The 27,409-nt window shown below is 52.3% G+C and overlaps 1 protein-coding gene across 5 annotated transcripts in view; it reads right to left on the bottom strand.

Moving 5' to 3' along the window:
* Positions 1-394: 394 nt before the first annotated feature.
* IQSEC2 (IQ motif and Sec7 domain ArfGEF 2) overlaps positions 395-27,409 on the bottom strand; it is a 79,227-nt gene continuing 52,212 nt past the window's right edge. For 3 of the 5 annotated variants that reach the window (XM_055338195.1, XM_055338194.1, XM_055338193.1), the window contains 13 exons: positions 19,903-20,164; positions 18,296-18,697; positions 16,349-17,244; positions 14,718-14,879; positions 14,118-14,240; positions 12,963-13,129; positions 10,419-10,558; positions 8,693-8,818; positions 6,238-6,337; positions 5,518-5,679; positions 3,803-3,976; positions 3,241-3,290; positions 395-2,644 (listed from right to left, as the gene is read on the bottom strand). In XM_055338195.1, coding sequence (XP_055194170.1) covers positions 1,679-2,644; positions 3,241-3,290; positions 3,803-3,976; positions 5,518-5,679; positions 6,238-6,337; positions 8,693-8,818; positions 10,419-10,558; positions 12,963-13,129; positions 14,118-14,240; positions 14,718-14,879; positions 16,349-17,244; positions 18,296-18,697; positions 19,903-20,164 — 3,730 coding nt within the window. In that variant the 3' untranslated portion in view covers positions 395-1,678. The remainder of the gene's footprint in view (positions 2,645-3,240; positions 3,291-3,802; positions 3,977-5,517; positions 5,680-6,237; positions 6,338-8,692; positions 8,819-10,418; positions 10,559-12,962; positions 13,130-14,117; positions 14,241-14,717; positions 14,880-16,348; positions 17,245-18,295; positions 18,698-19,902; positions 20,165-27,409) is intronic. The other 2 variants (XM_055338196.1, XM_055338197.1) reach the window with 2 other exon arrangements.

The raw sequence follows: 27,409 nt of genomic DNA on the forward strand, positions 1-27,409 counted from the left end.
CATTCATCCCTCCCTGCATGTCATCATCCCAACTCCACGTGGCAACGGCTTATCACCTTTGATTTTAAAGTAAGAAGACTGAGACTGAGAGGGTGCTCTTCCCAAGTGTCCAAGTGTGCATGCCTCAGAAGGGAAAGCTTCAGGATTTGAACTGGATCAACTCCAGAGCCCACACCCTTGCTGCTGTCACCTGGGCAGCTAATGAGCTGAGACAGGGAAACCTCCCTCTTCCCCACCTCCCACCCAACCAAGGCATCTCACCCACCCAGCTGCCTGAGCTGCTACCCTTAGCTCCTTACCTCTCTGGGCTAAGGCCTCTTTCTCCATGGGCTCCACCCAGGGGGAAGGGGCATAAGTAGGAGGCAGAGGCAGGAGGTGAGCACAAGGTCTTTTATGAGGCATCAAATATACATTCTTATATACAAGGAGGAAAAAAGACAATGCCTGAACCCCAGCTCCTCTCCATACAGCCCCTCCGGCTGCTGCCCTCCCCCACCCCCAAGCCCCTGGGTCCTTGGACCTTCATACAGCCAGGCTCTGTCTGTACTGCAGCCCACTGTGGAGGGGAGAGAGGGAGGCAGGAGCTGAGAAAGGAGCTGGATATGTGGGGCAAGAAGAGGAGCTGGGGCTTGTAAAAAATATATTTATAATAAATAAATAGGGCTGTAAAGGGGCTGGAGAGGCAGCAGACATTTTGATGGACAGAAGGACTCAGGCATCCTGGCTCCCAACCCCTGCTCTGATGGCTTCAATCTGCCTCAGGAAGGAACATCATGGGCTTATGGTGGCCCTCTGGGAGCCTCTCTCCCCAGGGCTGATGCAGGGTGCCCTGCCCCAGCGAGGTGTATGTGGGCAAGATCTATAAAGTGCATTGTCTTCAGTTGTAGGTGGGGGAGGTATAAAGGAATGGGGGGGCATGCAACATGGGTGAGGGAGGGCAGTGCCCTTCTCATCCTAGACCTGAGCACCCCCCTCCAAAACCTGTCTGGACTTTGATCAAGCTGAAGAGGTCTGGGCTGGGGCCCACTGGAGAGAGGACAGAGGCTGGCTCTGGAGAGGAAGCGTTGCCCCTTGCAGAGGGTGGGGGGAGGCCCCCCACCCCAGTGTTAGTGGGGGCCCACCCACTGAGCGCACTGATAGCCCCATTCCTCCAGCAGGTGGAGAGACACACGGAGGAATCTAGCCAGGCCCTGAGGTCTGAGAGAGCCGAGCCAGCTGAGGTTTGGCCACAACTCTACAGAGCTCCCTCCTAGGCCCCCATGGCTAGAGGTGCTCTGGGGAAGCCTTCACCCTCACTGCTCCTGACACCTACCTGCCCTTCTCTACCAGCTAGAACTGACAGGTTGCTCACATTGGTTCTCAGGCCTGAGGCCACCTCAGGGAGTGGGGAGTCGGTGGGGGGTGGAGAAAGGAAAAACAAAAAGGTCAAGGATCTCCGAAAGGTCCTCACCATTCCCCAGAGCTTGAGAGCCCTGTGTCCAGGCTTTAAGTGGCAAAGATCCTTGAATCTGGAAGGAAACCCCATGGCAACTGTTGGGGGTTAGAGGAAGGGTGCCGAGGCAGGGAGGAAGTGGGGAGGAGGACATCTCTATGTGTATATATATTTTGGAAAAACCAGGGAATCTCTTGTAGAATCCCCAGATCTCCCTGGGCCCCAGCTCACTCCCTCCATTCATCATCAGACCACGGTGCTTATCCGGCTTGGCTTGGCCTTGGGGTTTGCACTGGGTGGGTTGGCCGTGCCAGGGGGCCCAGAGGCGTGCAGTGGGCCATGGGGGGAGGTGGGTGGCAAGGGTGAGTGTGGGGTGTGGGGGGAGGGTGGGGGCAGGGGTGGGTAGGAAGGGTGGGGCGGGATGGGTGAGTGCGGTGACAAGGGTGACTGGGGGTGGTGAGGGTGGGAATAGGAGCCTCCTGGTGGCCGGGATCCAGGGCCCCCAGTGGCCCCTGCTGCTGGCATCATCTGTGGGTGGTGGCTGAAGATGAAGTGCTTGGGGCCCTGTTTGTGGGCTGGAGGGTGCTGGGGGGCAGGACTGTACAGAGGCAATGGGGATGTGGGCTGGTGCAGGGGGTGGCGGCCATGTGGAGCAAACTGAGGGTGTCCTCCAGCCCCCCGTCTGGGCACCCTGCCTGGCCGGCCCAAGGTATAGTGCTGGGGGCCTGGGACTGGGCCGTGGGCGTGGAAGTGGCGATGTGGCCCCACAGGTGGGGCCGAGGCGGGAGGTGGTGGAATGGAGCCCAGCTGGGGCAGGGGTGGGGGCTGCTGAGGAGGTGGGGGGAGAGGAGGTTGCTGGGGTGGGAGGTAGGGTGGTGGGGCAGGGCCTGGTCCTTGGCAATATTGGGCATGCAGGGCCTGGAGCTTGGACTGCCCATCAGGTAGCACTCCCAGGCCACCATGGCTATGACCGTGGTGGTGGTGGTGGTGGTGGTGGTGGGTGGAAGAAGCAGATGAAGAGGAGGCAGAGGCCTGGCCTGTTGGCGGCGGTGGCATCTGGAAGGGCCCCTTGCCCCGCTTGCTTCCAAACAGGGAGCCCAGGAAGGATGAGGAGTTGGAGACGGGCCTCTGGCTCTTGTACTCCTCTGGCGGCGGGGGTGGGGGCGGAGGTGGCATCCTCTGGTGAGGGCGTGGACTGCTAATAACAGACCCCTGGAAGCGGGGAGGGGGGAAAGTCAGGCCAGTCTAGACTTCCTAAATGCCCAACCCTAAACTCCACCCGGCCCCTGGGGGTCTGGAGCTGGGGAGACAGGAACCCCCAGAGCATCATGAAAACCAATAGCGGTCCTATACTTTGTACACAGAGCTCCCCAGCTTGCAGAACTCTGCTGTCACATCTACTATCTCATCTGAGCCTCCACTGGGAGAGGAAGAAGTAGTCCCTCTTCATCATCCCCATTTTGCAGGCAGGGAGAGTGTCAGGCCCCGAGAGAGAGACACAGAGTGACCTGCCCCGGCTCAAAGGGCAGGGACTTGGAGGTGAGAGCTTCTCATGGCTCAACTCCAAGGACAGCTCTACTCAGAGCAGCCCTGGGGTTGAGCAGGGCTAGGGAGAGTGGAAAAAAGACTGAGAGACAGGCAGAGTGAGGACAGACAGAGTTGACAGATAGAGAGTGGGTGGCCGGGAGAAGCAGCCTCAGGGTTCCCATCAGGGAAGAGGGGGAAGCAACAGGTCCCCTCCTCCTCTGGGGCTCCATGGAAGGGCAGGGCTCATGCAGAGGACATGTGGGGCAGGAGCTGGCACTTACTTCGATGGTGCTGTCCAGCGATCCCACGCTGTTACGCCGCCCCCGCTTCCCTGCACCCATAAGCAAGGAGCCCAGCGTCAGAGCAGCAACCCTCTCTCCCCACCCTGCTGGGCTCCAGAGCTGGGCACCAGGCCTGGGCCCCTCCCGGAGATAGACACCCCTATTCCCTTTTCCCCATTGAAGAGGGGAAGGCAGGGAGGAGGAGAGATGGAGGAGGAGGAGGAGGAGGAGGAGGAGGAGGAGGAGGAGGGAGAGGAGGAAAAGATGGAGGAGGAAAGGTGGTGCTGGAGAGATAGAAGAGGAGAGGAGAGGTGGAGCAGCAAGAGAGAGGAGCTAAGACTGTGGCCCCGCTTCACACTCCCTGGCCCAAACTCTGGGCTCAACCTGATCTGACCTGGCTCCCAGGCCCCCCTGCGGTGTAGCGCCCAGGGCTCTGGATGAAGGCAGGCAGGGTGTGTGCATGTATGGCAGGTGCAGGGAAGGCTGGAGGCCAGTGAGAGGAGGCAGAGAGGACACCCGGTCCCACATCTCCTTGGCCAGGGCAGGGGCCCCAAACACTTGCCTGCGTCAGAGAGGTCTCGCAGGGAACTGCTGAGTGCACCCCGTTTGAGCCCATCGCCTGCCCCATATGTGTCCTCCAGGCTGCTGCGGGCCAGAGTGCCATTCACTGAGTCCTTGGCCCCTCCAGGCTGTGAGGCGTTAGGCCGCATCATACCTTTCTGCTTCTCTAGCTCCGCTGGGGTAGTCGGGGAGACAGGGAGAGAGGGTCAGGAACAGGAGTTAAAGGCCACCTAACTGCCCCCAGCCCTCCATGAACCTTCCCGCTCTGTCTCCAGGCCTCCTGCTTTGCCCCCTGGACATTCAGCACATTCCCTCCCACTTCAGCTCCATCTCTGAAGCCCCCCATAGTGCCCAGCCCTGTTTTGCACCATCTCCCCTAGCTCTAGCTGGGTTTTCCCTCCGTTCCTCCTATTCCCTCCCTTTCCTCTGGCAACTTCTGGTTCCTGGCTTCCCTGCCCACTCTCATTCTAGTCTCCCAAACCACCCCTGCCCTTCAAAACAAAGCTTCAGAGCTGTTGGTCACACCAGGGGTAGGAAGAATCTTCTAGATTATGGCAAAGGGCAAGCATTCCAAAGTCTGCTCAGTTCTCAGAGCAGAGGGCTCCTGGAAAGACAGGAGCAGGAAACCAAAAGGAATGCAATCCTCTGTTATGTGCCAGCAGTATGCTGGGTGCTATGAATACTTGATCTTGTTCAATCCCACAACAGTTCAGAGGTAAGCACCACCATCCACAGTTTGCAGATAAAGAAACTGAGAGTCCAAGAATACATAGAGTTTGCCCAGGGTCATACGGCTGGAAGGTGGGGAGCCGATACTCTGGAAGCAGGTCTGCCTGAGTCCAGAGCCTGAGCTCCCCAGCCTCTTTATACCCTCATTTCCTGGAGGAGGTCATGGAGACTTCTGTCTGTGGCCTTCCCCCTCATCTTGGTATGCTCACCCCTCTCTGAATATCCCCTGAGTCTCAAGGATCTGGTCTCAAGGAATTGAAATGTGTGACCCTGCTTTGCTGAGGAGAAGAGTAGACCCTGGAACCATGATGAGCTCACTGAGCAGCTGTCCACTGCCTTAGTTTCTCTCTCTGTGTCTGCCTGCCCCTTTCTCCTCAACACCATGTTACTTAACTGTTGCTTATCCTGGAGAAGAGAAAACTTGGAGGGCACTGAGTGGAATGAGATGTAATCACCACTTTCCATTATATATGCTTTAAGCGACTTGGTGTGGCTTCTGGTGGCCAGAAGGATGGGCAATGAGGACACTGCTCAGGAACCTGAATGTGAGAAGAGGACACCCTGTCTCCCTTACCTCATTGAATCTCCACAACTCTGTGAAGGAGATTTCATTTTTCCAATGTCATGTATGAAGAAATTGGGGCTTGGGGAGTCAGGCAACTTGCCCCCGTTTATCTAAATAATAAGTAGCATACCTGGGATCTGAAACTAGAGTCCTACCTCTGGTACCCTGATTCTTCTCCCTGCTGCCTTTCAAGAGAAGGAGTTGATTCATAATTAGGGCTTGGAATAATAATCTGCAGTTCAGAGGTAATGAGCCCCTTGTCACTGAAGGTATTCAAGCAGAGGCTGAAAGGCTCCTAGAATGAGGGTAAGAAGGTTGGACAAGCTAACCCTCAACTCTGAGATTCTCAGAGGACAGGATTCTTGGTGTCTGTGGGGTACTGTGTCAGGGAAAGGGGAAAGAGGCGTGGCTGCAATACTCACACTCCACGCGGTATTTCTCCATCTCCTGAACCTCAGCGATGGACTCACGCAAGTCGGAAGTGAAGCGCAGCCGGTCCTGGAGGCTGGGGGCATTGAAGATGATGAGGACTTTGCGCTCCCCGCCAGGTACTGCAGACAGCAACTTGATCCCAAACTGGTAATCTGCGGGGAAGCGGGAGGTCGGGCACCTTCGTCAGGATGGAAGCAAAATGGCTCATATGTGAACGCATTTTTCTCAATTCCAGCTTCCTCTCCTGCTCCAGCATCTTCAGTGGCACTACTTTCCCCCCCTACACCCCCCCAAGTTCCTGGTAGTTATGGCCCCATTACTCCCTCTATTCCAGATATAAAGGCAAAGTGAACTCTAGCTGCTCTCTCGAACCCCTTCCTTCACACCTCTGCCTCTACTCACATTGCTTCTGCTGCCACCCCACAAAGCTCCACTGGCTCAGTCTTGCAAAGCACAGTGTGATCACCATCTCTTCGGCCCACCGGAAAACATACACACCACAGCTCTCTGCCAGACCACGAGCTCCCCAGGGCACAGACCCAAATTATACCTCACCCTGGCCTGCCCTGCCATCCTAGGACCAAGTAGGTGCTTTGGAGACCTTGGTCCAGTTGTAAAGGACTCCAAAAACTGGAGATTGGTATGGATGAAGGATGAGTACAGGGGCTATAGCATAGACTGGGGATGCTGGGATCCAAGGAAGGACTCACATGAATTCTGGAAGAGCTGCATGTGCATTTCCACGAGAGGAAAGGACTGACGGAAGCTGTACGTTACCAAGATCTTCTTCTTCTGGAAAATTTTGGTGACCTTTGGCAGGGGGGCGGGAAAAAGACAAAAGGCAGAGTTTGGGGTGAGGAATTTCCACATGACACCTATTTCTCACAGCCGCCCTCCCCTCCCACTGCCACTGACACACACACACACACACACACACACACACACACACACTCATACCCACAAGTTGGGAAAAACTGAAGCTTAAGGAGCAGACGGGGAGAAAACGCAAGTTCCTGATGTAATGACGCATAACAGGCATTTACGATTTTTATAGGAGGTAACTGAAGGCTGTTCTCTCCAGAAAGTCTGTTCTACCTAACACCTCTCACAGACTCCCCCATCCTGCCCCCCACTTTTTAAAAACGATTTCATTTATTTATTTGAAAGAGAGAATGAATGGGAGGGAGGGGCAGAGGGAGGAGGAGAAGCCGACTACCTGCTGAGCCGGGAGCCTGACGAGCCTGACGAGCCTGATGGGGGGGGGGGGGCTTGATTCCTGGACTCTAGTCCAGAGGCAGACACTTCACCGACTGAGCCACCTAGGTGCCCCCCCTCCCCTTTTTGGAACTTGAGAGTGCTGCTTCAGTGCCTTTCACCATGAGGCTTTAGGTGAGCACTCTGAGGGTGGATTGCCCCCTGCTGGACCAGAAGTGCCAAGAGGAGTCTCGTTTTCCTGTCTCTTGCCCACCTCCCAGAACCCAGCAAAACAATGGCAAATGCCAAGGAATGGATGTCTTGAGTCTTCCTCTCAATACCCCCAAGGTCTTTACCAAGTACTTGAGCACATACTTGAGCACTCTAGATTCAACCACCATAGGCTGTGAACATCTCAAACAGTCTACAAGTAGTGTTTAAAAGCAAAGTATTTCATTTCAAGATGGTTACAGTGCATGGTTATGCAAAGCATTTTTTTTTCTTTTCTTTTCTTTTCTTTTTTTTTTAGTCCTGAGAACAAGGACTGAATCTCATTCATCTCTGGGAACCCAGTGCCTAGTATGGGGCTGGACACACACAGGTGTCAGTATGTGACAGGTACTGAGACATTTACTCAGCAGCTGTGTGGGCCAATCATTCCTCTGGGTTAGGTTCTTCCGCATCCAACTTCTTAACTCCATCCTCATGGCAACCCCATGAGAGAGAGATTAGCTCCACTTCACAGAGGAGGAAATTAAGGCTTAGCAAAAGCATCAGAGGGGCTTCATCAAAAGTGGCAATTCTCAACCAGGGGTGACTTTGAACCCTGGGGGGATATCTAGCAATGTCTGGAAACAGTTTTGGTTGAAAGGAGTGCTACTGGTATCTAGTAGGTAGAGACCAGGGATGCTGCTAAATGTCCTCTGATGCATAGGATAGCCCCTACAACAAAGAGTTATCCTGCCCCAAATGTCAATAATGTTGAAATTGAGAGACCCTGTTCTAAAGCACAGAAGACCACGGTGGGTGGTGGGGGAGACAGGTCACTGTCCTCAAATCCCTGGGAAGCTGTCTCAGAGCAGGAGAACACTTGTTCTCTGTGATTGCAAGGACCCGGGGAAGATGGTTAGCTGAAACTCATTGGGAGACAGTTTCTATCAATCAGAACTGTCTAACCAGGAAACTGGCTGCCTTAGAGGAAGGCAGCCTTCTCTCCGCAGTCATGCAGGCAGGGGGCCATGTAGGAAACTAGTTCTTGCACCGGGTAAGAGGTTGGACAGGAGGCCCTGAAATTCTTTTCCTACTGGCAGAGTCCTTAAGAGTCCCAGCTCTAGGGGATCCCTGGGTGGCGCAGCAGTTTGGCGCCTGCCTTTGGCCCAGGGCGCCATCCTGGAGACCCGGGATCGAATCCCACATCGGGCTCCCGGTGCATGGAGCCTGCTTCTCCCTCTGCCTGTGTCTCTGCCTCTCTCTCTCTCTGTGACTATCCTAAGTAAATAAAAAATTAAAAAAAAAAAGAGTCCCAGCTCTAAAAGATGTAGTGGTGATGAGCTTGGTTTTAAGAATCACTTCAAGTGTCCTGACCACCCAAAGGTTTCAGAGTGACCCCAGGGTCACAGGTTCACCTCCTTCCAGCCAGCACTCTGGGGTACTGAGATGGATGGGGACGTTTCCTACCACTTCCCAGACTGTAGGTCTGTCAGGTCCCCTGCTCCTCACATTTTCTCCCCCTATGCCACTGTCACTACCTCCAAAAGAACGCAAAAGGTAATAGAGGGGCAGAGGGGGCCCGTGCCTTATCCAGGACTGCACAGATCACATGATAAAGCACCTCACCCACCATGCCTCAACCTGCCAATGTTAGCATGGTTCATACTGGACCCAGGGTCTGAACTTACCACCTCCCCTTCATCTCCACCCCCACATAGGATACCACAAGGTATCCTCATACCACAAGAAGATCGCTCATACCACAAGGAGATCATTGAAGAGGAAGACTTCCCGCTGATGCAACCCTAGCCTCTGTGGGCGGTTTGGATCTGGCACCTCATAGAGTTGACAGCAGCAAACGAGTCGACGGTGAGGAAGAGACAAGACCTAGACAGGCATGAAGAAATAGGTGTCAACAAGGCTAGAATACCAGCTTCAGGCCTCTGGCACCTTATCACTCAACCTCAAGAGGAAGTTTACCTCTGATACATATCACTGTCACTCTGACACAAGGAGTCTAAACAACAAAGGCCTAGGCTTGCCTTTGTCCTAATAGCTTTCTCTGTCCGGAATACCTTTCTTTTCTTTTCTTTTTATTTTTTTAAATATTATTTATTTATTCATGAGAAAGAGAGAGAGAGAGAGAGAGAGAGAGAGAGAGAGGCAGAGGGAAAAGCAGGTTCCCTGTGGGGAGCCCAATGTGGGACTCAATCCCAGGACCCCAGGATCTCCCCTTGAGCCAAAGGCAGACACTCAGCCACTGAGTCATCCAGGCATCACTGGAATGCCTTTCTTGCTCAGCTCCATATTCCACTCTTCCTTCAAACCCCAGTTCTAGTGTTGTCTCTTCCAAAAAGCTGTTCCTGATTTCCCTGGACTGAAAATGACTTCTCCCTCTTTAAGACTTGATTTATCTATTTGAGAGAGAACGTGCACACGAGTGGGGTGAAGGGGCACAGGGAGAGGGAGAAGCAGACTCCCTGTGCAGCAGGGAGCCTGATGCGGGGCTTGATCCAGGACCCTGAGATCATGACCCAAACTGAAGGCAGATGCCCAACCAACTGAGCCACCCAGGTGCTGTGACCTTTCCCTCCTTTATGCTCCCTTAGACTAACTATGATGCAGGGGATCCCTGGGTGGCGCAGCGGTTTGGCGCCTGCCTTTGGCCCAGGGCGCGATCCTGGAGACCCGGGATCGAATCCCACGTTGGGCTCCCGGTGCATGGAACCTGCTTCTCCCTCTGCCTGTGTCTCTGCCTCTCTCTCGCTCTCTGTGTGACTATCATAAATAAATAAAAATTTATTTTAAAAAAATTATTAGACTAACTATGATGCAGAAGTATTGTGCTGTCTGACACCCCCCACTCCCAGGCTGTGAGTGCCCCCAAGGACGAGACTCTATCTGATTCATATCTATGTCCCTACTCCCTGGTGCAATGCTGGGCTCTGTGGAAAGGCATCTGTAAATGTCTGTTGACCACAAGACTAGAGCGTGTACTTCATTTGGGTTATCAGCTAACTATGAGCTTGGCTCCTCACCTGAGATGGAGAGACAAAACCAGAGGTGGGAAGGATGCTAGTATTTACACAGCACCCATTATATGTCTTACAATGTGCTAGATGTGGGCAGCCCCAGTGGCGCAGCGGTTTAGCGCCGCCTGCAGCCCAGGGCCTGATCCTGGAGACCTGGGATCGAGTCCCACGTCGGGCTCCCTGCTTGGAGCCTGTTTCTCCCTCTGCCTCTCTCTCTCTCGCTCTGTATCTCTCATGAGTAAATAAAATAAAATCTTTAAAAACAAAACAATGTGCTAGATGCATTCCCCTAAGAGCATCGCACTCTGCACCATGACCCCTGAGAACGCATTATCACTCACTCCAGTCAGCAGGAGAGGGGAGTCTGGGGGTCTGAGAGGGCTTCTGGCTTACCTACCACTCTGGCAGAAGCCAACCCAAACCCTGTCCCCTCTGTAGCCTCCCAAGGCACTTACTGGTTTTTTGCCCACAATCATGCGCTCCACGGCCTGCACCTGGGACACATGGTCATCATTGGTCCTCAGTTCACGCCCCTGGATACGCTGGTAGATGCCCACCAGGAGGTCTCGGGGGATGTCTTCACCATTGTCAACCCCTGGGTAGGGGAGTAACAGAGAGGCATATTGTATAAATGTGGGGAGTGGGTGGTAGTGGTTCTCCACAATAACTCACACCCAGGCAGGAAGGCAAGCAATGGCTGGGACTGGAGGCAGTGGGCACCCCTCAGTCCCTTAGGACTGGGCCAGAAGAGCTGCTCTTCACCAAGGACTATTGTTCTGCAAACAACTGGATACCCAGTTGCTTTCTTTCCCAGCGTGGGGATTTTTTCTAAGCAACTCAGAGCACCTGGGATTAAAATAATCAGGTACTTTTTTTTCCCTTCTAACTAGCAAAAATAGCATTAGATGATATAGCCATTGTTAGTAAAAGGGCAGGGAAGTGGGCACATATATTAACATAACTGTTTTGGAAGGTAACCTGGCAAAAGCCTAAATATTCTGGGGTTCTTCTTTTAGGAATCTACCCTAAGGAACTGCTCAGAAACAGTGCAGAGATACATGTGCAAGTGCTACTTACAGGAAAACTTTGAAACAACCTAAGTCCTCACAATAGAGGAATAGTCAACTAAAGCTGAATGTATCCACTTAATAATTTACAGCTATTAAAAACTTGATGTTTACAAAAAAGCCTGAGAAAATTCCTGGAGCAAAGTAAGTGGAAAGAGCAGGATAAAAATTACATTCACAGCTTAACTGTGATCTTAACTGTATAAAAAGTTACATATGCTGAGGGGGGAAAAAAGACTAGAAAACAGCAAAATATCAACCATGGCTGCCTCTAGGCAGCAGAATTCAGGACAATTAAACAATTTTTTTCTCATTTGCTCTATTTCCAAAATTTCTGGGCATGAGCAAGTATTCATTTCGCTTTATTTATTTAATAATTGGAGGGGGAAAGATATACACATACATAATACATATATATGTATAAATGTATGTACATATATATGTATATGCACACATATACATAGAGAGGAAGTACCTCCTTTCCAAATACATATACATATATACAATAATATATGCACACACATATATATACACATATATGTATGCACACACATGTGTATTCATGTAACCATATGTATGCACACATACACATATACATACAGAGGAGGAGGGAGGGAGAAAGAAAGGGGAGAATGAGTGAATGAACAAATGACTAACAGCAGGAGTCTGGAAGACAGCTCCAGATGGCCTCTGATCTAACTCCCTCCCCCCGAGTCTACCATCCTTCTCCACTCCTGACTGCTGAGTGAAACCCACTCACTCTTCCTAAATCTTCTGCTAGAGAAACTATTCTCCTTTGGAAATGCCACACCTCCTCCTTGGACAGGTGCTAAGGGAACATCCTTCATCACATCATCTTTTTATCTCAGCTGCCAGGGAGCTTAAGCCCAGCAACCGTGCAAAGCCTGTCGGTCAGCCAATTTGTCTCATCTGTTTGTTTTTCCTCAAATCTATTGCTCTCTTTCATTTCTGTTTAAATAATACTAACATCTGTGCCGCTTTTAGTAGGCTACTCTTTAGTGAGATGACAGGCTTGATATCAACACAATAAACCAAGAAAAAAGGTCAAGGTGACACCTTTCACCTCACATTTGAGGCCCTCATATATTGATTCCAACTGACCTTTCTGACTAGGTCGTCCACCCCATCTTAATTGTTCTCCCAACAACTTTTCCTACCTCTGTGCCTTTTTATTCTTACTGCTAGGTAAGCCTCCTCTGTTGCTATTCTGTCACATTGTCACATTGTCTATGCCTTGAAGGTCAATCTTAAAATGAAAATACTACTTCCTCCAGGAAGTGTATTGAAGGTGGGCTCTCCTACCTCTGAGCTCTGACTGCACTTTTGGCCTATCTGACATCATGATTCAACTTATTTATTCTCTTGTGTTGGGTATCTGGTACTATAAGTCAGTCTCACAAACCGGGAGCTCTCTCGGGGCAGGGGCTACGGTGTCCTAAGTCCCCATTGCAGGGCCGGGCACACATGAGGCACTCAGTGTTGGCTGGCTGGCCGTCTGGCTGGCGGATCAAGGGAATCAATAAATGTATGGATGGAGAAGGAGCACAGAGCATAATTAAATGAGCCTTTATGAGCATAAATAAAGAGGAGAGGGGAAGAGGGAGTGATGCGTCAATGCCTGGGTGGATTAGAATAAGCTCTGTAAGAGCCAGGGCTTTCATCTCTCACATCCACTGTTGTAACCCCAGAACCCACTCAGTCAGTGTTCAGTGCAGGAATGAGTGGATGGACAAGTATTTGAGTGAATTAATAAGGGAATATGGCAGCTTTGGAGGAAATCAGAGAACATCACAGGTTAATATCCAGGGAGCATATATGATCTCCCTCCTCCTTCCCAGCCCACTCCCACCCTGCCCACTCTCCCTTCCAAAGGGAAGGACAGGACAAGCCAACAGGGGGGCCTGGGGTCACCTCTCAGGTTCTTGATGAAGTCCTCTAGTTTCATCTTGCGTTCAGCCTTGACGCTGGGACTGTACATGTCAGTATTGAGAAGAATGATAGCAAAAGCAAGGATGAAGATGGTGTCTGGATTCCGGAACTGGCGCACGAGGGCTGGGTTACACACACAGTATCGTTGGCTGCAGGGCAGGATCAGGGCCAGGGTCAGGCACCAGTAATCTTCACCTACCCACCACTGCCCCTCTGTCCTGAGTCTGGTGCCACCAACCCCAAGAAATACTCCCAAGCCTTTTGGGTACAACCTCTTTCTTCAGTTTCCCCAACACTAGTGTGTAAAAATCACAACCACTACCTCTTCAGAGCTCTGCTAGGGGACTTAGGTACATTGTGTCATGTAATCCTATCAGAATCCTACAAAGTAGCTATTAGCAGCCCCATGTGACAGAGGAAGTAATGAGGCCCAAAGTGAAGAGGTATCTTTCTCAGGGTAATAGAGCTGGTAAATGGTGAAGACAAGATGAAAATCCAGATTTTTCTGACTAACAAGTCAAATCCTTCTCCCATTATGGGCAACAAGTTCTTAGGAATTCTTCTGTTTCTCTGCTAAATAGCCCAAAGTGGTGGGGCCAGGATTTCTATCCAGGTCTGCCTAATCCCCAAAGCATTAACTCTACTAAGTTAAGGGCATCTGGTCATGAAAGCAAACACCCTTGAGTTCAAGTCCTGGCTCTGCCTCTTATTCACTTTATGACCCTGAGCAAGTTACTTAACCTCTCTAAATTTCCGATTTCTTATCTGCAGCATGGGAATCACAATAAAAGCACCTACCTCACAGGGCTGTTGTGAGCATTCAGAGAAATAATTGTGTAAAGTGCCCAGCTTAGCACCTGATACCTGGTAAGTGCTCAACAAATATTAGCTGTGGCTGCTGTTGTCACCTATTGGATGCCCACGTCCCAGATGCTGAACCAAACACTTTAGGCATGCTACCTCTGATCCTCACAACTGCACAACTGCCTGGCAAGGTAGGATTTATCATTTCCATGTTCTGGTGAGGAAAGTAGGAGGCCCAGAGAGGTAACTTGGAGATGCACACTGTACTGACCCCTCTCCCCATCCCCATCCCACCCCCAATCTTGCTTGGGGAGAGTGGGGAAACAGGCACACCTGAAGGCTTCAATGAGTCGCTCCACTTTCTGGGCCTCGCCTTGAACCCGGATGTGGGACTGGAACTTCCGGAGGGCATCATCCAAATCCATGGAGGAGAAGTCCATCTCATCCACCACACAGCTGAGAAACACAGAAGTGGGTATGGCACTCTCAAGTCCTCTGCAGAAAACCTCTGACCTACCCTGACCTGCCTGAATGGACGGACACCCCCACTGACAAGACTTCCAAAATCTGGACCCATGGTCGCAGGTCCTTATGAGGAAGGAATGTTCGAAATGGAATCCACCCCCAGAAAGTCAGGGCCAGACTACATGGTTACTCGGGGTCCTTTCCACTGACCCACTCATTTCAGAGACAGGAAAATGGGGGCCCAAAGCAGGGCAGGGGATAAGCCGGGCCACCCAGAAAGACTTTTGGGCATAGAGCCAAGAGAGATGAGAGCTTTTGTGAAGTACAGGGGTACGGGAACAGGAAAGTCTCTTCATCCTGTTTGTCAAGCTCATCTGAGCACAACAGACCAGCTGCCCACTTCCTCCCTCCTGCCCTCCTTTTCCAGGAAGCCCCAGCCCAGTCTCTGCCCCTTCCTGGGGTCCTCACTCCAACACATCTCTGTTGAACTGCTTCTGCCGGTTCCCTAGGAATTCCCCTATCATCTGCCGGCTCAGGCCTTTCCGCTCCAGGATAAAGTGAGCCACTCCCACCGGTGTGTCTGACAGGAAGCCCCGCTCGATCAGATACTGGATACCCTTCTCTGGCTTCCTGCAGAAAGAGGGGAGGTAGATGAGATGGCTGTCCACCTGGAGCTCCGCCCCCTGTCCCCACTACTTGCACTAACTTGGGGCTCAACCACTGCCTCAGAGAACCAAGACAACTTCCTTGCTATGCAGTCAACTGAATACTTAATTTGGTCCAATGCCACCATGGTACAGGTGAGAAAACAGGCCCAGGCAGAGGAAGATACTCTTGCAGAGCTTCCAAATTTCCAAGGTATCCTCAACCCAACTGCCTCCTTTACTGGAGCTACACTACAATGGAAAGAAAATGAAGACCTAATGGGAGGCTGCTATATGCCAGGGGCTTTGATATTCCTAGGGGGCACAGAGGAGTCCCAGGAAAAGGCATGAGCTCCAGGCGAAGCCCTTCTCTCTGGGTCACAGACCCTCAGAATAGGAAGGTGAAGAGGTTACTCTGTCTGCCTCCCACATCCCACTAAGACAAAGTATTACCCAGCCTCTGTGGGTGGTTTGACAGAGAAGATACTCCCTACTTTCCACAAGGCCAAATCTGGGTCTGAACTATCCCATAGTCAGAACCCCAGAGCCTTAGGACGCCACAAGGCTGGAATTTGGAAGAGACTTTGGTGCCACCAGAGTCTCAAACCCATTACTTACCAGTTGTATGACACAGGACAACTCCTTTTACTTCTCCAAGCCTCAGTTCTTTTTTATAATATAAACGGGGACACTACTTCCCACCTTACTGAGGTATTGTGAGAAGTAAATACAGGTGGCAGTGTCTCCTAGGCTATAAAGACACAGAGCATTTGCTTTCTAATTATTTTCTGACCAAATGTCACACTTCTACCCCACTCCTAAGTACCTGGCAACAAGATCGGGCACCTAGAAAGAGCTCAATCATGGTTACTGATGACTCCAGCACCCCACCATGCTCCCCAGCACTTCAAACATTACACACCCTGCTAATCAATAGGTGGAAGAACTGAAACCCTAAGGAAGGCACACACCTTGCCCATGGCTGCACACAGAGTTCAGCTGAAGTCAGGTTGGGGCCCAGGGGGCCTGTTACTCAGAGCAGGGCTCTTTATACATCATATTACCTCCCCCACCAAAAAGGGGATGTGGAAGAACCGAGGTTCAGAATCCATCCCTAGAGACAGTGAACTGGGGCCCAGAGAAGGAAGTTACTTGCCCAAGGTCACATAGCCAGTCAGAGGAAGTATGAAGACTAGAACTGCCTCTGATGGTGTGTGTGTGTATGTGTGTGTGTGTGTGTGTGTGTGTGTGTGTGGTGGGGAGGGCTTTCTATTCTGCCACCCTGTTGCCAATCCTCTTCCTTGAAAAGCTGGGGAGAAGCCCCATCCATGAAATAAGAGGACAGCAAGGGGAAGGAGGATCTCTGCTTGGAGTTCAGCACCCCTGCCCCAGTCAAAGCACCCCCAGCAGGGTAGAAACAGGTGCGGTGCGGAGGCAGGGTCAGGGAGCACGTACTTATTAAACAGGTTGAGGCCAATTCTGTAGTGCCGCCTCTGTACCACGTCGTTGTTAAAAGCTGGCGAGTCCCAGCTGTGCCTCGTCTCTCGCTGGTAAGTCTGCTTGCACAGACCCGTGGCAGGAGGCTCCCTCAGGCTGTCCCTCGAAGAGGAACCAGAACTGCAGTTGATGGTCTCATTGGAATTGCTGGAGCTCTCAAGGCTCTCATTATCTCCACCATCAGAGTTCTCGCCTGCTGCCTCGCACTTCCCCAACCTCCGACCCCCAGCCACACCACTGGGTCCAGTGCCACTGCTGGGGGCTGGTGGCAGGGGCCCTGGTGGGGCTGGGGCTGGGCCCTCCGGGGCTGGGTAGTGGCGGTGGGGGATCGGGGCCCTGCCTGGTGGCCCCTTGTGCTTCAGGGTCCCATGGGGGCTGCAGCCGTCAGCCTCGTACACCAGCTGGCGGTGGACAGAGCCGCGATCTGAGCGGTCACTCAGGTCCACGGAACTGTCACTAGGAGGCTCAATGGTAAGCAGGGGAAGGTGAGCGGCCCGCAGCCGGAAATCCCGGCACTCCAAGCACCCGGGACCCCTGCGAGTGGCTTCCTCACGGGCACCATCTTCCCGGGTCCCTGGTGGCACTGGTGGAGTAACTGGCGGGAGAGGGGCTGGTGCCCAGAACTCAGCCCGGCCCTGGGGTGGGGGCTCTGTGCTGGGCAGTCGTTCAGGGGATGGTGGGGGAACTGGGTCATCCAGGTAGAGGGGAAGATCACTGAAGGATGTGGCTGAGCTGTCCTCTTGCTGTTCCTTTGACTCCCGCTTCTCCAGTTGGGCTGACCCTGGCTCCTCAGACATGGGCCCTGATGGGTGGCAGTTCAGGGCCTCATCAATGGATTCAGCCAGAGACTTTACCTGTGCAGAAGGAAAGGGGAAGAGGGAAAGGGAGAGAGAGGGAGGAAAGATGTAGGGGAGGAGGGTGGGATGGTGCAAGGGAGGAATGAGGAAGGGAAGGAAGAGGGGAGGGAGCAGAGAGGGAGGGAGGGAGGAAGGGAGGGAGAAGGGGGGAATCTTCCTAGTGGGTCAGCCAAGAAGGAATTCCCCTCCCCCTCCACAGGTTCTCTGCAGTATATAAAATAGCTCCCAGGGAGCCATTGTGAGCTCACAGGAGCTGTATAATGGCAGTGACAAGGTCCCTTCTCAGATATCTCAATACCTCCTTCATGTCCCTATAGACCCAAGCCAAATGCCGTCTCCACCCTGATTCAATCCACATTTCTTGCCTCTGCCATCCCCCAGGGTAAACCGAAATCCCAGCTTCCTCTGGGGTCCCAGAGTCCTCTGTCTGGTTATGTCTTAGGAAATCTGTAATATTTATCACTTGAGACTCTGAACCATGACTGGCAACCCTGTTTCCCTGTGGTATCCAGCCTCCAAAATGGTCTCTAAAGATCCCTACCTCTTGGGATCCACACCTTTACATCCCAGGTGTGGTCTGTGGGACCAACAGTATATGGCAGAAGTGATGGGATGTCACTTCAAAGATTAGGTTATGAAAGACTACAGCTTCCTTCTTGAGAACTCTTGTTCACTCTGTCTCTCTCTCTCTCTCTCTCTCTCCCTCCCTCAGACCCCTTGCTCTGGGGGAAGCCATACCATGAACAGTCCCATAGAGATGCCCACATGGTAAGGACCTGAATTTTCTTGCCAGTAGTCAAATGAGTGAGTTTGGAAGCACACTCATCAGTGCCAGTCAAGTCTTCAGAGACTGTGATCCCACATAGATTTTTAACTTGCTTGTTTTAACTACATGATTTTTTATCTGGCCAATTCTTTCTCATCAATCTCACAGCCCTGACTCAAATGCTTGCTAGGCAACTTCTTTCAGTTTGGAATATAGGTGAGAGCCATAGGAATAGCCAGAGTATGGGGCTGGGGAGGAAAGGCCCTTTTCATGGATGCTGACCTGTTTGGAGAAGGAGTCCTCGAGCTCTGTGATGTCATTAGAAAACTCTCCAGATGTGGTGACGGAGCTTCCCCCACCATCGATGCCCCCTCCACAGGAGCCTCCATAGGGGAGGCCTCGTTCAAGCCGGTGGCTCCGGGCACCAGCCATGGCACCCTCGTCCAGCGAGGCAGGCTTGCCCTCGAAGTACGCGGGGTTCTGGGCCTTCTCATACTCCTCGAAGGAGAACTGCATCCGCATGTTGGAAAGGATGATGCGGCGGGACATGCGGCTCTCAGAAGCTGAGCTTCGGAGCCGCTCAAAGTTCTTGTTCATGCGGTACTGGCGAAAGGCTGTCTGGATGGTCCTAGCGGCCCTGCGGCTCAGGAAGGAGCCTCCATACTTCCTCTCCAGCATTTCCACCTAGCATGGGGAAGATGGAGGAAAACAAGGTCAGAAACCCTCTATAGCCTCATTCTTCTCCCTGGGCCTCAACCACACCACCACCCCCAGTCACAGCTAGCTGCTTAGAGCTGCCTGGACACTCCAGGTTGTGCTCTGTGTTGGGTCCTCACTTTAATCTCAGATAGCACTTGTCACATGGGGCTGGCTTGTGGTTTTCTTTCTTTCCTCCTTTCTTTCTCTTTAAATATTTTATTTATTTATTTGACAGAGATAGAGAACATAAGCAGGGGCAGAGGCAGAGGGAGAGGGCGAAGGAGAAGCAGACTCTCTACTGAGCAGGGAGCCCAATCTGGGGCTCAATCCCCGGACCTGAGCCAAAGGCAGACGCTTAACTGACTGAGCCACCCAGGCACCCCTGTGGTTTTCTTTCTTATTTATAGGAAGTAGATGTCTGTTATCCCAAAAACAGTTTGAAAAAGAACCCACAGAAGCCAAAAATGGAAAGAAAGTAAAAAATAAGTTGGGAGTAAGAAGGAGGAAAGAGGAAGAGAGAGAGAAAGAAGAGAGGGAGGGAGGAAGGGAGGGAGAGTAGAGAGAAAGGGAAAGAAGGAGGGAAGGAAGGAAGGAAAGAAGGAAGGAAGGAAGGAAGGAAAGAAAGAAAGAAAGAAAGAAAGAAAGAAAGAAAGAAAGAAAGAAGGAAGGAAAGAAGGGAGGAAGGAAGATTGGTTCGCCTAAAGTCCCGATACCTAGGAAAACCACAATTAACATTTTGGTATATGTCCTTCCAGGTTTTTTTTTTTCCTATTCATGGCATTTTTGTGCCCCTCCCACTTTTTTTTTTTTTTTAACTAACTGATATCCTGTGTGATATATATGTTATACTATAGCACACTCTTCTGGAAGTGTCAATTTATGTGTGTCCTTCTCCTATCAGACAGATTTTGGAGGACTGGGTCGTGGTCCCATTCATCTTTATGTCTCCAGCATGGGCTTGGAGTTCAATCCATATTTGCTGAGTAAACAAGACTCAGCGGATGGGTGGTGAATGAGGGAGTGAGTCCCTAGTAGGGTGAAGGATCCTAGAGCTAGTCTTCTATTCTAGGCTCCCCATGCCTCCCCTGGATACCACCCTTCCTTGAGGGTCACACCCCGATCCTTCCCTTGGTTCTCTCAGGGCCCCCCATTCCCACTCTCATTCCCCGCCAGAGCTGTCTCCTCTGCACCTTCTTGTCTTGCAGGTCCGTGGAGAGTTCGTAGCTGTCCGATAGGGCCTTGGAGCGCTTTATCTCCTCCTCCTCCTGCTTCCTCAAGGCGACACTGGCTGGCTGGAGGCGAGTTCGCTGAGCCCAGGGAAGGCCCACCCCAGCTGGGGGGCCCCCCATGTGGCTGCTGGTGGGGGGCAGTTGGCTCAGCCGGTAGGGGGGTTGGCTCCCAGGACTATCAACCGCTGTGCTCAGGTCACTGCCTGGGGCATCACCCTCCACACTGTGGGGATGAGATAACATGAGCCAAGATGTGGGACTGGGAGATGGGCCTGCACAGCCAGACTGGATGTGAGTGGATCGGCTCCCTTCCCACAACCCCAGCCTCCCCGGCTTCCTTGAGGACATAGGAACCCTAATATTTAAAGGCCAGAGGGAAGCTCTACCCTCTCAAGCTGCCTGTTGCAGTCTCCTCCCTTCGGGCCCCCTTGCTTTCCCAGCCCTACCCTCATGTTGCCCTTCTGGCCACCACTCACAGCACCAGCTGTGAGACTCCTTTACCTCAAGACAGGGTCTCCTCACAGGCTTGTGCTGGTCCCCACTCACCCCTCACACCTGGTCCCTTCATGGTAATGCCCCCTCACAGCCTTATGCCCGGACAAGCTTCCTCCTGGTCTCGTCCACTCCAAGTCCCCTTTTTTAATAGTCTCAGCCCCTCATGATTCCATCCCCAAACCCTCCTTCCCTGCTGGCCAGGTCCCTCACAGCCCCACCCCTCCCACCACCGGGCCCCTTCCCCTCTCAGCTCCAACCCCTCGTGGCTCTGTCTCCAGCACTGTGTCACAGTTTCCACTCCCAGTCTGATCCCACAGCACCACCTAGATGGGCCCTGACCCCAGGCCTGGGGGCCCACTCCTGCCTCCTGCACCTCCAGACTCATCCCTACCCCGCCCAGCCCTGCTCCCTCCTGCCCCCAACTGCCTGGACATGGGCCTGGCGAGTTCCCAGGGTTCTCTGGCTGCCAGGCTCTGGGACAGCAAGAAGCACCTCCCCTTCAGCATCCTCACAGGTAAAGAGCTGCCCTGAGAGGCAACTTCTTTTTTCTCCTCATGGCCTTCTCTGTTCTGCTGAGGGAGGGAGGGGGCAAAAGTCTCAAGGTCGAAGACTGGCAGGAGCTGGGCACTGGGCCTTGCCTGCCCTGGTTTCCCAGAGCTGTTGTTCTGCCAGCCCTGCTCCCATGGTACCATGGCAACCAGGCTGCCAGGGAACCCAGGTGGCGACAGAGCCCAGGTGCCCTGAGCCTAGCCAGCAAAGTGAGGAGCCACAGAGGTGAGGAGGAGGGAGGAGGGGTTCAGGAGGGGAGGGACAGGTGGGTGAAGCATGGGCATTGTTGGGGGAATGGGTGTCATAGAGCCCAGAGAATGATCTGCTTTGGGCAGGCACATGGTTGGGGGGGCTCTTGGCTGGAAAGGCTTAAGGGGCCACTCCCAAACCTCTACTTGGCAGAGGCCTGGATGCAGGGCAAGGCAAGCTGGAGTGCATGGAACTCAGGAGAGCATATTGTGCGGGGGGCTGGGTGCAGTGGGCAGGCTGCACCCACCCACCAGGCTGGGTCCTGGGCTGCAGCAGTAGAGCTCAGCTCCACCCTAGTGAGCCCCCTCTTCCCACCATTCATTCTCCACCCTTATGATATCAGTATATGACACTGCCAGGAACAAGGCAGAAACAGACTGGGGAACTGCCCTCTACTCTAAATTCTTTCTCCTCTGGGGCCTCAGGGGCTTATGAAGTCCCACTCTGGGGGGCAGACCTCGTCCAGCTCCCCACTCCCAACCAACCTGGGCATCTAAGACGTTCCTCTCCACCTCCCTCAGGGACTGCAGGATCCTGCCCATCAACCTTTCAAACCTCTCCCTCTCAGCATACAGCTTAAACCCAGGTTCGATCCAATTGTCCCCTCTGTTCATGAACCATCCATAGCTCCCGCTGCCCACAAGAGATAGCCCCAAGTTCCTTATTCTGGCAATGGAGGCTTCTCAAAGATACAATAGCCAATGCTTACAGAGCACTTGGCATGTCAGGTGCTATTCTTACCACTTCACATTTAATAACCTGTTCACTCTTCAGAACAACCCTATGAAGATAAGAATTGTGATTTATCTTCATTTTACACATCAAGAAACGGAAGCCCAGAGAGGTTAAGTAACTTGTCAATGGTCACACAGCTACTAACAATAGAACCAGGATTCAAATCCAGGCAGTCTGATGCCAGAGCTCACAGTCTTAAACATTAAGCCATACTGCAGGGTTTGCTGCCAGCTCCCCATCCCATCCACCCTTTGCTCCAGCCTGGCCCAGATCCTGTTTCTCCCAAATACTCCTCTGCTTTCCACCTCTGAAACTGCTTATACAGTACCTTCCACCTGGAATGCAGTCCCTATCATCTCTGCCATCTGCAACCAGAGAAATCCCCCCACACCCTACTTCCATCAAGATTCAGGTCATTTGCCACCACTAAGAAGCCCTCCTGAAGCCCGCCTCCTAGCAAAAAATTATTGCTGATCCTGTTCAGAGCTCCCACACACAGCACATGCCTGTCCTTCTTTTTATGGTGCTGGTTAGCTTTGGCAAAGCGTGACAGCTATTTGTGTTCATGACTCCCAGAATCCCAGCACAGGAAGAGAATTTGGTAATCTCCTTGCCAACACAGAGCACAAGGCCTTGAACAGTCACTCAATAGAAGCGTCTGGAGTGCCAGAGTCAATGAATGAGCTCTGGTGGCTTTCCTAATAAGTCCTCCCACCTAAGCCTTGACCTCCCCCTCCTGTGTCCTCTTCCAATCCATTCTTCATGTGCCAGGCACAGCGCTAGGTGCTGGAAATGTAATGGTGAACAAGACACAGAAGATGTGTTCCCTAGGGGAGGTGACATTCTAGTGGGAGATGCAAGCTATAAATACAGACTATAATTTCAGGTAGAGATGAGTGTTAGGAAAGAAAGTACAGCTGAGTGAAAAAAGGTGCTGTTTCAACCTGGCAGTCAGGGAATGTCTTTTTGAAGAAAGGGCGTATAAGCTGAGCCCAGATGGAAGTGAGGGAGTGAGTGGTGTGGTCACCTGAGGCCAAAGCAATCCAGACAGAAGGTAGAGCCAGTGCAAAGACTCTGCGGTAAAAAACAACAACAACAACCAAAAAAAAAAAAAACCCACAATGCCTGGCATATTCAAAAAACAACAAGGAGGCCAGTGTAGCTGGAGTAGAGTGAACAAGGGGAGAGTGACAGGAGGTAAGATCAGGGGGTAAGGGGGGCCCAATTGTGAAGGGCACTGAGCCCATGGTAAAGACTGTGGCTTTGCTCTGAAAGGGCAGAGGAGGGATGTGATCTACCTCTGGCTTTATAGAAATCATCATCCATGGGATAATCTCCAGCTACCTCACCAGAGCCATGGATGGCTCTCCTGACCCCTGCCTCATATACCTTCTGCCCCATTACTTCAACCTGGCTACTTCTGGCTCACCCTTCAACATTTAGCTAAGGTGTGCCCATCCATGCAGACTGCCCCCTCCACACGGGTTGGCTTACAGGTCCTTCCTCTGCTGCCATAGGGCCCTATAGCCACCTCTACCCTGAGGGCAAGAGCATTAATGAGCTGAGTCCTGGAAACTTATCAAGGCAGACACCATTAGCCGTGTGTTATAGATGAGGACACTGAGGCTCAGAGAGGCAATATAAAGTTGCTCAAGGTCACACAAGCTATCAAGAGAGAAAGTCAGGATGCAAGCACAGGGCCCAGGCTGTTTTTTCCTGACATCTAATCACCTTTCGCCACTCCCAGCTTCTTGCTGCCCCTGGCTCTCTGCTCTTTGGCAATTCTTCCCTTCAGAGCTGGCCCCCAATTTTGGTTGCAGAGAGAATAGTGGCAGGGAGGTCAGGCTGTCAACGCAGCCTCCCCCAACAGGGCCTGGCAGAAAGGACAGTGCTTGGGGGTGCTGCCTCTGATATCATACATACTGCCGAAGAAATCAGACCTGGAGATGTGAAATCCCTTTACTCAGGGCCCCCAAAACACTGAGGAGCATGCTGATCACATGGAAAATCTCTCCTCTCTCGTTCAGGTCTTGACTGTCAGTTGTGTGAGCCTGGACATGCCCCTTTCCCTCTCTGTACTTGTTTCTCATCTATGCAGGGCTAGAGGGAAATGCAATTCCCTCTTTGGGTTCCAGGACTACAGATAGGGCCTGGGAGACACCCCCCTGGACTCCTCCCAGCAGGAGCAAAGAACACAAGAACACACACACACACACACACATACACACACACGTGTGCATGTGCATGCATGCCTATGTACACTGTCTTCTGGGCTATTCTGTGGGGGAAGCTGGAGAGCATCCTCTGTAGTGGGGGAAATAAACCATGTTACACAAATAACACAGTACAAAGCTGAAAGTTCTCAAGGCTGGGGAACAGAAGAAGTGCTGGGGGAGCTCAGGAGAGATTCCTTCTGCTTGGGGGTGGCTGCACAGAATAAAAATAAACTCACACTTACAGTGCACCTTCCCTGTGTCAGGCATTTTGGCATATTATTTAATCTGCATGACAAACGTGAAGGAAGAATTAGGATTCCTATTTTGCAGGTGAGGAAAAAGGCTCTGAGGGGGCAAGTAACTGCCAAAAGGTCTCAGAGCTAGCAAGTGGTAGGACAGGAAGCCAAAGCCCAGAGCCTGAACTAGTTTCCCTGCTGCCTTAAATGCTTCCATGGGGAGGAACCTCCTTGCCTAAGAGGAGCTGGTAGAAGTGAGTGAGTGACCTTGTAAGCCAAGGCAGTGAGATGGGGAGAAGCAGGGCAGGACATTCTGTAGGGAGTTGGGGTGGCCTGCCCACGGAGTGGGGGCATTGACCCTCCCTGGATGCCATTCCTAATGGGAGGCCTCTCTTCCTCCTTCCCTTTATTGGCACTGCTGGAGCCAGGCAGCCAGCAGGGGACAGGATCAGGATACAGTTGCTATGGAAATGAATGGGGGCTGTCGCTATGGATACCATAAGATGAGGGCAAGAGGAAGCTAGGGATGCTGAGGACTATCCCCATGACAACTTAGGCTGGAGGGGGGCACCGGAAGTGAGAGACAAGAAAACAAGAAGAGGAGGTCAGCACACCTACATGAGAGCAGGGGCTTCAGGCTTTGGAGGATACTAGATGAGGAGGTCGGACAAAGGGGTGGGTAGGGCAGAGGGACTGAGGGACCCCAGTCACCTTGGTCTCCTCTGACGGTTCTTCTGCAAGCCATTTCTGCTGCCCAATCCCAATGCCATGAAGATTCCAAACCTGAGGCCAGCCTGGCTTGGCATAGAGGCTGGCAGGGGAGGAAGCCAATCAGAGGGGCTGACTGGGGAGACAGTAGGCAAACATGGGCTTGGGAGCACACAGGCCTGGGTTTGAATCCCACCTCTACTTCTTCGCAGCCCTAAAAAGAATTGTTGTCACTTACCAAGTACCTACTTTTGGCTAGGCCTAGCAACTCTGCAAGGTCTGGGTTGTTCTCCCCAAAGGAGACAACAGAGGAGGAAACTGGAGTACAGAAGGATGAAATAATTTGCCCAAAGGCTCAAAGCTTACCAGTGGTGGGACCAGGAGCCACATCGACACTCATGTTCTGACCCCCTCCACGCTGAACCACCCCTCCCAGGTCTGGTCTTCATTTTCTGGCTCCCTGTGCCTTCTTATAGTGACATGCACAGGGCCAGATGCTGGGGAACTATCTGTGGAGTGTGAAAAGAAGCAACCCAAGAGGAAGCAGGAAAGACTGGGGTTAGATGGAAGAAGTGCCTGACTTCGAGAATACTGAGTCACGGGTTTAGCCAAGGGGAGAAGAGCCACAGACCTGGGATGGACTTCATGGACCAGCCAATCCCAGAGATCCAAACCAAGGCCCACAAAGTCAAAGTGACGTGTCCAGGTCATGAAGAATGAGAATCCGAATCCCCTACCTTCCAGGCCAGTGTCCCACTTTTAGTTGGAGAAGCCCCTTGAATCTGTCCAGCACACCCCCAATCCTGCACCTTTAAGCTCCCAGACAATAGCAGGCTACTTGAACTTGCTAGGTGGTGTAAGCCCAGTGCCTGTGCTCATATTCTTCCTTTGTTTCTTCTGCCCAGGATGGCCTCCCTCTCTACTTTGCCTCAGACTTCATTGGTCTGGGTGAGCTTATCTGCATCTTGCAGCACTCTGAGCAGATGAGCCCTCCTTGAAAGTCAGTTCTGACTCACTTCCTGCTGCCCACCACCTACCCCGAACCTGACAGGGTCCAACTACTCCCCATGCTGTGTCTTGTGCACACTCATGTCATGGGTGGTCCTTATGGGCAGCTAACTCATGGTACTCCCTCCAAGTGTCCCTCCCCTTCCCTGCTCCTATCTCCCAAGGGCAGTGGTGGGGTATGATTCACCTCTGTGGACTGTGCATGCCCAGGCCAGGGCCCAGCACACAGCACATGCTCAGCAACCACCTTGATCTCCTAAGACAGGCGGCAGTTGTATCTGAATGTGTGTGACCATCTTGCCTGACAACTGTCACCCTAAAAGTCATAGCCCCATATGCTCGAAAGCCACCCACACCCAGTTTTGTGATTATCTCTACCAGGCACACACAGCCTGTTGGGCACAAAAAGTCACCACCTCACACAATCATACTTGCATACACGCACTCAGAATTCCTCATGCCCAGCCTCACACGATCACGTTCCCTTAGATACGTGATAAAGCATAGTCTCTCACTACAGATCCACCTGCCCACCACACAGAAAAACACGCACACACATGCACAGGCACACACGTTTCCCCCCACAACTGATGGGAAACCTTCCCCCTTCCCAAAGCACAAGCCCTCAGCCAGTTCAGTTGCCTATACAGGGGTCTACACTTCCTTGGCTCCCACAGTGATCATCTGACCTTGACTTGCCCTCTCCCTCCAGTTAGCCGAACCCCCACCCCCACCCCACTTCCTTGTATCTCCAATCAGAGAAAAGGTAGGATGGTGTCTCCAGCCACAGGTCGTCCAGCCCTCACACACCCTAGAGAGCCAGTTGAACAGAGCAATCTACACACCATTCCCTAGCACAACCCTGGAGCTCTCTACCACATTTTTGTCCAGGCTATGCCTATAGCCTATGATGCCTCTTCATGTCCACCACCCATTCAAACCTTCCCAGTCTTCCACTCTCACCCCTCCTCCTCCAGCAAGCCCTCCTTGATACTGCCATCCTCCCCAACCCACCTGGACCTGCTTTTCTACTCTTTGGGCCAGGAACATATCTTGCTTGCCAGCAAAGCCATCTATATACTCAGTCATTTCTGCCTCTCACGTCCTGCCTATTTTCCCAAAGGGATTCTCATCTCCCCTGAGAGATGGAGAACTTATGGAGAACACAGCCACTGTCTTCCTTTGGACTCGTCACAGCATTTAGCTTGAAGCCTTGCCCACAGTCAGGTGCTCGAGCAATGCCTTCTGGAAGAGTAAAGGTGGGAGAGAGAA

This window comes from Nyctereutes procyonoides, unplaced genomic scaffold, assembly GCF_905146905.1.
Source record: "Nyctereutes procyonoides isolate TBG_1078 unplaced genomic scaffold, NYPRO_anot_genome, whole genome shotgun sequence".
Taxonomy (NCBI): Eukaryota; Metazoa; Chordata; class Mammalia; order Carnivora; family Canidae; genus Nyctereutes; species Nyctereutes procyonoides.